The 10,123-nt window shown below is 39.3% G+C and overlaps 3 protein-coding genes across 3 annotated transcripts in view; 2 read left to right on the top strand and 1 right to left on the bottom strand.

The window, feature by feature from the left end:
* Positions 1 to 1,964: 1,964 nt before the first annotated feature.
* Positions 1,965 to 3,734, bottom strand: LOC103514372 (SUMO-activating enzyme subunit 2-like). Its single transcript, XM_008479246.1, has 4 exons — positions 3,656 to 3,734; positions 3,227 to 3,347; positions 2,866 to 2,933; positions 1,965 to 2,320 (listed from the first exon to the last, which is right to left on the bottom strand). Exons 1-4 carry the CDS (start codon positions 3,732 to 3,734, stop codon positions 1,965 to 1,967), a joined length of 624 nt encoding a protein of 207 aa, XP_008477468.1.
* A 3,026-nt stretch (positions 3,735 to 6,760) lies between these two features.
* Positions 6,761 to 7,867, top strand: LOC113469552. Its single transcript, XM_026827359.1, has 2 exons — positions 6,761 to 7,282; positions 7,418 to 7,867. Exons 1-2 carry the CDS (start codon positions 6,761 to 6,763, stop codon positions 7,793 to 7,795), a joined length of 900 nt encoding a protein of 299 aa, XP_026683160.1. The 3' UTR covers positions 7,796 to 7,867.
* Positions 7,868 to 7,922: 55 nt separating this feature from the next.
* LOC103514371 (SUMO-activating enzyme subunit 2-like) overlaps positions 7,923 to 10,123 on the top strand; it is an 8,015-nt gene continuing 5,814 nt past the window's right edge. Inside the window, exon 1 of the mRNA XM_017446202.2 lies at positions 7,923 to 8,067. Within this exon, the coding sequence (XP_017301691.2) occupies positions 7,999 to 8,067 (69 nt within the window). The 5' untranslated portion in view covers positions 7,923 to 7,998. The remainder of the gene's footprint in view (positions 8,068 to 10,123) is intronic.

Raw genomic sequence — 10,123 nt, 5'->3', positions numbered from 1 at the left:
GATTTCCCCCCCCCTTTCGTTCCCCCCTTAAATTTTTTTTTTTTTTTTTTTTTTTTTTTTTTTTTTTTTTTTTTTTTTTTTTTTTTTTTTTCAAACCTAAGCCCCGGGGACTATTGGACTAGTTCAGCTAACTACGTGTGAAGCCCAGTGCGTGTTTGGGAAATTATTCCCTCCGCCTGTACTACCTCCTAGTGAGTAAAAACAAAGAAATTTCAATTGTGTTAAGCATAAAATAATGCTTGTCATAAATGTCGTCGTCCCCTTAATACACTATAAAATTTATTACTTGACTTGGACTCGAACCACCAACCTCCAGATCCAGAGTCCACCGAGCTAAAGCCATTATAAACTTGATATGTACCTAATGAGCTGCACTTCCTACTAAGAACTAAAGAGTGCAGAATTTGTCAAGCAAGAATGGCCACACAGACAAGTCAGTGCTTATAGAAACTGATAATGATGAAATTTCCTATGTATTGACACTATTTTTTGCCCCAAAACATACAAAGGTTAGCAGCAATAATGTCAATAAATTAATGTAGACATTGCTTCCCTTACAGACTACGTTCCGCGAGCTCCTGCCCTGGGAACAGCACTCCGCACTCCCGCGAACTCCCTGCCTCCCGATATACCGGGAGATCATCCAGTCAAACACGCGAGGAGTGCGTTTGAACGCGCCGCCATCTTGGATGAACCGTTGCCCTTTGTACCACCGGTGGACAGCGGTTTGTCTGGAATACCAGCGGTTCAAAGCGGTTCGTCCGGAGTACCAGCGGTGGAAAGCGGAGTACCAGCGATGCCAAGCGGTTCATCCATCGTACCACCGACTGGTGAAAGTCGATCAACTTTAAGTGGTTCTAACCAAAGAGGTAAGTAAAGGATCAATCGCTGCCAAGGTATGGGATTTTATCCTCCTTTACATATTTGAGAATTTGACCACAATTTCATCCGGCGTACCAGCGGTGCAAAGCGATTCGTCCGGCGTACCAGCGGTGCAAAGCGATTCGTCCGGAGTACCAGCGTTGCAAAGCGCGGTTCCTCCAGCGTACCACCGGCTGGTGGAAATCGGCTGACGGGGAGTGATCCCTAACCAAAGAGGTAAGTAAAGGATCAATCCCAGTCGAAGCATGGAATTTTAATTCTCATTTATTTGAGAATTTAGACACATAATAATAGAGCTGAGAATTTAGACACACGATTGTCCAAAGCATTCATCACCAGTGTGAACTGTTTGAAATAGTTTACACCAAAGTCTGCACTGAAAACCAAGAGAAATATTTGGATAATTGTAAATTTGCAAATGATCTTAGTGAAAGTCTTTAGGTTAACACAAATAAAATAGATAAATAAAACCATACAAGTAAAAATCATTTAAATAAAGAAATAGTCTTTCCACTAATAAAATTACAGGTGTATGAGCTTTTTTTATTTCTTTTCAAGGGCTTTATTTTAAGTGGCAGGGTTCTCACTTCTGTGAGCTCTTCCACCCAACCACTGATTTTCCTTATTTGGGCTCTAATAATTTTGCTTTGAAGCAATAATGAGGGTGAGCACTGGACCTGAGCTGGCAGTGAGTTTTTCACCCTATAATTCAGTTTAAAAACCTACCTGATAATACTGGTGTGATGGGCAACTATGTTTGCATCCGGATTGAAGTTGAGGGCACTGTTCCGAGCTACCGTCAGTCTGTCCCCATAGAAGGACTTATCCAAACCTGGTCGACCTATATATCAAATTAAAAGTCTTTTTACCAGGATCACGAAAATGGTGGTGCAAATTTGTCCAGAAAACCATAAAGCCAAAAAAACTGGTTTTTGCGGGATTTTTTTCACATTTTCTCACACAAATGAGCTCTGATCTTGAAATTTGTCGCGACGACCTATGAACTCAAAGCGACTGAGAGAATGGATCTCCTTTTATTACTTTTCTAACTAAGGAAAGTAATGCATGTAATACATATGTAGTCAAGATTTCATACTCACGTCAAACTTGGTCTTCAACTCGCGCACGCTGCGCTCGAACACGCGTGCGCACTCCGCCACGCTCCACACCCGCTGGTCCTTCAATCCGCCGCCGTCCGTCTCCTTGCTACTCCCCGCTACCGCATCGCTAAGGGTATCCCACACGAGCGGTTGCGGGGCCTTACGCGTCTTCCACAGGTCCGACATGGAGATCAGGTAGCGGATGTCCGCATCGAAGAACTTGGCGAATAGCTTGCGTGGATCGTAGCCGCATGCGGAAGCCCAGGCGCGGGTGGAGGTGCGTACTACGTCGCCGTTGGCTGTCGCCTCGGAGGCGGCCGCTTTGGCCCCCGCATCGCCTGGAAGAGAGAGATAACAAGTTAGAAGAAAGTATACACTCCACAGAAAACATACATTATCACAGTAAGTGCCTAAGGCTAAAAGCAGTACATTAAAGAAGAGTTTTAACAATGACTTGGGCTAATGGTGCAGAGAGCATAGGACATAGAGCATCGAGTAGGTAGGGGGAAGTGAAAGTGACGCTTCAAACTGTATACCTAGAACAGAGCAAAAACCTCCATGTTCTTTGCTCCACTCTGATTTTAGCTCAAGCCGCAAAACAAGTGATTGGATTTACTGTACTTCAAAATATCAACACAGGTATGTGTGTTAAAGAGAGGCAACCTCTGTGGACGCGTAGGTATTACACAAGAGGGTAATACAATAGTATTACTTGTTGGTCAAGTGGGTATTACTTGTTGGTCAAGTGGGTAATAGTATTACTTGTTGGTCAAAAAAAAAAAAAAAAAACTATTCAACTTTTATTTCAGAATGGGGTGCTATAGACTGCCCTGGTAAAGCGTGCAATTACTTCAAGGCAATTAACTAGTAAGTATTAACTTACCAACAGCTTCTGGATCTTCAGTATCAGGGGACACCTCTTCATCAGCATCAATCTCTCCAAATAGCTGACTGAAACACATCAGATATAAAAGATTATTATAGATAAGCTTTATTCCCTTTTTGTAACAGGATTGATAGAGGGAACTGTAACAATGGAGTTCTCATCATTAAGAAATTGAACAGAAAACAGGATAGAAGAAAGAAAGCAGTTCAAGATAATGTTCACCCCAATTGGGAATTGACCCTTGAGCTAGCACTAATAAGCCAGGTGCACTACCTTCTAAGCTACAGAAACAGGTACCCTTGAGGCAAATTAAAATTAGATCTTGAAAATATAACAGGGGAAAACCTTTTCGACTTACTTGAACAGATGTTTGGCCCAGACAATACAGTGGATGGGTTCAGACGGAGTATTCCTAATTGTACAGCCCGGATAAGTTTTGGCAGCTGGCTTCGGATCACATTCATAGCACTTAGTCTCTCCTGAAAACATAGACAGTAAATATCTGATTATCACACAACTTTCCTTACCTGAAAACCAGAGGCCTACACAAAGATCTAACCCACAAGGGATTACCATGAAAGACATGCAAGTATAAAAGCATTTGATGCATTATTTCATTTAATTGAAGAAAAAAAAAAGAACTTTTTTTTCCAGACTAAAAGGGATTTTCAGTCCTATGCTGGCAGTACAACCAAGATATTCTACTCTCTTCTATTTTACCTTTTGAATCACGTTTATTTATTTAAAGCCATAACTGATGGTGGGTCTACTAAGATTATTTCCATACCCTTTTTGATCAGCTCCACTTGGCCTTCATAGCCGGCTGTTCCAGATTCAATAAGTGGCACTTCGGATGCCAAACACATAATTTGCTTAAAACTGTTTCACAACCTCTTCCTGTACCAATCCTTCCAATGTGTTATAGAGTCCAACAGCCCAGAACCTTACGATGTTCTCTTGTTTACCAAAGAGACTGACAATATGGTTGAGTATTTCTCCAAATGTTGTAAACGTATCCTAGGAGATGAAATAGAAGATGATACGACGAGTAGTATGAGCACAGGGAGTTTGAGGAGTGCTCGGTACATTTATGGGGATGATGTAAATTTTGTACCGGCCTGACAATAGCTTCTAATTTTAGAGGAGGTGGATTCCAAACTTCAATTCATGTTTTTTATTTGAGACGCTTTTCACAGTGGCATGTTCTCCATGTGGAAGTTCAGGGAAAACCTTCTCGTTTTTATGGGGATGATGTAAATTTTGTACCGGCCTGACAATAGCTTCTAATTTTAGAGGAGGTGGATTCCGAACTTCAATTCATGTTTTTTTTTATTTGAGACGCTTTTCACAGTGGCATGTTCTCCATGTGGAAGTTCAGGGAAAACCTTCTCGTTTTGAATAAGAATAAGAAATGTTTTTATTGTAATATAAGTTAGAAATGTAACAAATTACAAAGTCATACAAATGATAATGAGGGGGAAAAGAAAAAACAAACAATAAGGCCCTTTTCCCTGCTTTCTACTGTTTTCCTGTGATTCTGAGGATTTTGGTGACTGGGTGTTGAAAGGACTATTTTCCTACTAGGTTCCTTTCTATTAATTTAAATATCATTACTTCTATTCCTTCTGTGCCCCGGAACTAAAACTGAACGACTTAGGCATAGATAATTATGTACAAATAGGTAGGTAATTTTATTGGTAATAGGCATATAATGTACCTACTAAAGGAAATTCGAGATGGTTTTAACTTTACATTCATTTCTACATTTGGTTGCATTCTCAATTGTCAATGGTTAATTCAGTTCTTGAGAACAGCCTCAGATTTTTTTACTTTCTATTTTTAATAATGAAATAGGTGTTGGGTATTGTACCTCATTTGGAAGATTTAACAGCCTGAATTGAAGGTTATATCCTATGTCCCTTTGTTTCAGCTCCTCAGTAACACACCGAGGATTGAGTTTGAAATTTTCAACTTATTTTATTAAACCTTCCAAACTAATTTAAGACCTTTTTCCAAAGGCGTTCAACATTATGTGTCCGTCGGTCGTTCCCGCCGATTAAGGCGCTTAGTTAAAACAGAGTGGAGTGAAGTGGAGAGCAAAGAGCGTAGAGCTTTTCGCTCTCAGTTCTTTGTGGCTCTCGGTTCTATCATCACTCCCCTCTTCCTGCTCTGTGCGCCTTATTCTCCACTCCACTCTGTCTTTAGCCTAGATAAGTCTTATGTGTCCGTCGGTCGTTCCCGCCGATTAAGGCGCTTAGTTAAAACAGAGTGGAGTGAAGTGGAGAGCAAAGAGCGTAGAGCTTTTAGCTCTCAGTTGAGTCAATTCTTTGTGGCTCTCGGTCCTATCATCACTCCCCTCTTCCTGCTCTGTGCGCCTTATTCTCCACTCTGTTTTTAGCCTAGATAAGTTGGTTAGGTTAAACGCACAAATGAGCAGTGACCAGTGTTATTGTAGGGTTAGGTTGAACGCAAAAAGGAACTTTCACAAATGAGCAGTGCCCAGTGTTAGGTTAGGGTTAGGTTAAACACACAAATGAGCAGTGACCAGTGTTAGGTTAGGGTTAGGTTAAACGCTCGAATGAGCAGTGACCAGTGTTAGGTTAGGGTTAGGTTAAACGCACAAATGAGCAGTGACCAGTGTTAGGTTAGGGTTAGGTTAAACGCACAAATGAGCAGTGACCAGTGTTATTGTAGGGTTAGGTTGAACACAAAAAGGAATTTTCCAAATGAGCAGTGACCAGTGTTAGGTTAGTGTTAGGTTAAACGCAAAAAGTATGTGTTACAACATGTTGTTTTAGATAAGTTGTTAGCATTGACTTTATTTTCACTCTGTATATTCTCATGTAAATACCTTTTGTAATCTCCTGATGTATTCGTGAAATTGCATGTCATTGTGTTGTAAATACTTTTAAGTTAAAATACAAAACCGTGATTTTTTTAAAGGAAAAATTATCTCTGTGTGTTGTATCTTTCTCTTATGTATACTAATACAGCTATATTTTTCCTATATTAATAATACAGCTAAGTCCTTAGGGTGGGTTTTAAACCTAATTTTTAGCCTCTAACAGCCCGTTGGCTCAACAGCCCTGTTAAGCCTACGTAAATAAATTTAATATGAAACTTAACAGGCTGTTGAAAAGGCCTTCTGGGGACTGAAAAAATATTGGTGAAATACACTGTAACAGTCTGCAGGTTAACTTTGAAACAACCCATCCAGACACTTCAGGCCTTGGAATTCATTAATAACAAGAAATCGATGGATTCAAAGTTGGTTTTTAGGACAAAAAATTACGATTCATGCATGTTTTAAATATAATTTGGTCATGTCATTTATTAAAATGGATTCATAATTTAGGTAACTAAAAAATAATATTACAAATAGATGTAACTATAAAATAATTTTCCAAAAAGTATCGAATGAAAGAGGGTAAAATAAATAATGGATGTAACCTTCCAAGAAATAAATACGAAATACCTACCAAAAGAAAATATACCTAGTAACATTGTAAAATACTTCACATAAAAAAATAATGTACCTATTCATTTTGCATTCATTGAACAACTATGGGGAAAAATGAAAACAAAACAGGAGGGAAAAACTTATAATGGAACGAAACAAACACAAAAAATTAAGACAAAAATATAATAGGAAAATACAGTATGAAATTTGTAAAACATAAAAAATAAATTGGTAACCTTTTGATGTTTGAGGCCAGTCTATCCTCCTCAACCAACCAAAAAAAAAGTCCTCTGACCAAAATATTCAAACTCCTCACTTATGCGATGCCGAACACACTTCTGACCTAATGTTGTCTCCGGGCTTAGCGTGTAGGTAGCTCAGTGAACTGGAGGGTGTGCTGATGATCTTGGAATCCAGTTTAAATAATCACTAATGAAAGAGGACTACTTGTCTCAGGTCAATGACTACAAGATAAACCCTGATAATGCATGCCAGGCTGTCCTAGGGTATATTCCAAATGATGACAGACGTTATTGCAAATTTGGCAAACAATGTTGGAAGAAGAGATGCCCACGGTTACATGAAGAGCAAGATCCAAACGGGTGGACCAAAGGCATTGAACATGCTTTAGCCAAACCTTACGAAACTGTAGAGTTACCTCTGCATGAATACATACAGATCAGCATACTGCATGTGGTGGATATTGGGGAGTTCTATGCACATGTGGAAACCACTAGTACCAATGAAGAGGAGGAAACACTTGAGAGTCTCATAGAATATATGAATCAGAAGGACAACGTCCTAGATATGAAGAAACTCAAAATACAACCTGCCTCGGCTGAAATCCTCATTGCCTCCTATAAAGGTTATTACTACCGTGGGAAAGTCCTTTCTTACAACCCAGAAAATGACACCGCCCTCATTTTCTTTGTTGACCTTGGCTCCAGTGAACACATACATTTGAGAGATCTCCGGCAGATGGAGTCCAAGTACAATTACCTCCCGTTCCAAGCGTTCCACTTCTCGGTGAAGCATCATCTCGAGTTCAACCTCTCTCCGAGTAGCAAACATTATGACATTTGCTTAAACATACATTTGAGAGATCTCCGGCAGATGGAGTCCAAGTACAATTACCTCCCGTTCCAAGCGTTCCACTTCTCGGTGAAGCATCATCTTGAGTTCAACCTCTCTCCGAGTAGCAAACATTATGACATTTGCTTACAACTGTTTCACAACCTCTTCCTGTACCAATCCTTACAATGTGTTATAGAGTCTGACAGCCCGGAACCTTACAATGTTCTCTTGTTTACCAAAGAGACTGACAATATGGTTGAGTATTTCTCCAAATGTTGTAAACGTATCCTAGGAGATGAAATAGAAGATGATATGACAAGTAGTATGAGCACAGGGAGTTTGAGGAGTGATCGGTACATTTATGGGGATGATGTAAATTTTGTACCGGCCTGACAATAGCTTCTAATTTTAGAGGAGGTGGATTCCGAACTTCAATTCATGTTTTTTTATTTGAGACGCTTTTCACAGTGGCATGTTCTCCATGTGGAAGTTCAGGGAAAACCTTCTCGTTTTCGCACGCTATACACGTACTCCAGGCACGGTTCTCATCCTGTCAGACGGTGTATTTGAGGAAGAAGCCCAATCATCGGGACCAGATGATGGTACCGGAGAAATACCTGACCGCGCCTAACCCGACCTGCCCCGTGTGCTCACCTAAACCACAGGTGAAATAAATAATAAATACCGTTTCTTTGTGTTAGCCAGCCTAGTTAGCTTAGTTGGTAGTGCGTCTGCCTTGTAAGCGCTAGGCCGCGGGTTCGATTCCCGCCCGGGGCGGATTTTATCCCGCTGGGATAATAATAATAATAATAATAGTGCTTATTTCTTGAAATTTGTCATCAACTTTATCAACACACTGAGCCTTGTATAGAATCTTTTCATCACCTACCAAAGCATTGAACAGGGCTTGTTGCCGAGGGTTGAAATCTAAATTCAATGTCACCTTTTGTAGAATGATGGGGAAATTGAATTTGGATTTCAAAAGCCGAACATCTTGACATTTAGTTTCAATGGATTTACCGATATCTATTAAATACACTTGAAGTGTATTGTTTGGATATTTCTGTACAAGTTTAGCACGATACCACAAAGATTTGTACAAAACGGCTATAAATATATCACAGTTATACGTTTTGAGATAATAGTCCCTCTCATGTTTTTTGTAGAACTTCACCATGTTATTCCATGTCTTGTAAAAGTCTTTAGTCAAATCATTCATCACGTAGACATAGAACTCATTCAAGTTTTTGACATGCTTAATAGAAACCTTATATTCCCCTGTTACTTCCATTGTATTCTTTTTCTCAATGGTAAAAGGTGACATATCATTTTGGACAGAGTCTGTAAGACTGGTAGTTTCATAATCTGATGAAGAGAAATTGCTTTGAGAATCAAAATTACTAGTGACTTGATTGCTTGTTCTATCCGAATCATTTTCTACAGTCTCATCAAGTACATTGGCCTCTTTACTCTCTTCATTTACATCAACTTGTTTAGGTTTACCAGCCATAGTTTGTTTGATTTCTTTCCCATGAAGAGGAATGCCATTTTCCACACACTTTTGTTTGGTTCCTTCATCATTAAGGGTTTTGCAGTCTTCAACTCCATTAACAGAGGGCACAAAAGATTTCTCAAACTCGGACAAATAAGTGTTGACTAAATCAAACAATTTAGGTTTACCAGCCATAGTTTGTTTGATTTCTTTCCCATGAAGAGGAATGCCATTTTCCACACACTTTTGTTTGTTTCCTTCATCATTAAGGGTTTTGCAGTCTTCAATTCCATTAATAGAGGGCACAAAAGATTTCTCAAACTCGGACAAATAAGTGTTGACTAAATCAAACAGTTGGTTCAGCTCAATCATATTGGACATATCCACTTTTGGTCGAGCATCTCTAACCATGGTATTGTCAATGACATGCTTATACAAAAGATCCAAAATGACATCTATCCTAGTTTTGACTTGTTTGGACTTTTCTAAAAATGAAGCAAACTGATATTCAATGTCAATTGATCCCATGATTGTTCAGGCAGTATTTTCTTACAGGTATTAGACGGTAGAGTTCTGGGTTAGGTGCAAGAGAACATAGATTATTTTTGCTTATATGATGTGTTTGATCTCAACACCAATGGTAGTGAAGGGTAGGTCTGGAACAGAATAAAAGTGAAATATTTTATTGCAGTGGAGGGTGGAAGTCAGTGATATGTCATGCATGTAAGCTGGGGAAGCTGTTATCAACTCTTTGGTAGTTGTGCATAAGGCGCGTCAATGGGACATTACAAAAATCCTTTTATAAGAGGGAAGATACTTGCTTAAGGAGTGTTCCTAGTGAAGTTTTAAAAGGCGCGAAGTAAAAACAAGTCACATATTTTAATTGATTAGCACTTAAGAAACGAACTTTGAAATCTTAGGCGCGTCCGTGAGACATTACAAAAATCTGTCTATAAGAGGGAAGATACTTGCTTTAGGAGTGTTCCTTGACAAGTTTTTAAAATAGCAAAGTTAAAAAAGTCACATATTTTATTGATTAACACTTAAAAAACGAACTTTGAAATCTTATTTCCACGATCAACGATACTTCGAACAACGAACAACTCTGACGAACACAGCGGCCATCTTTTCAGTGTTTACAGGTGTATTACCGTACATTACCGTACGAGGGAACAAAATCCGTACAGAAATCTTACCTTATTGCCATGTTGACCAACACAAAGATGAAA

Source organism: Diaphorina citri, unplaced genomic scaffold (assembly GCF_000475195.1).
Source record: "Diaphorina citri unplaced genomic scaffold, Diaci psyllid genome assembly version 1.1 scaffold1128, whole genome shotgun sequence".
NCBI classification, from domain to species: domain Eukaryota; kingdom Metazoa; phylum Arthropoda; class Insecta; order Hemiptera; family Psyllidae; genus Diaphorina; species Diaphorina citri.
This window is presented reverse-complemented; position numbering and strand designations above follow the sequence as displayed.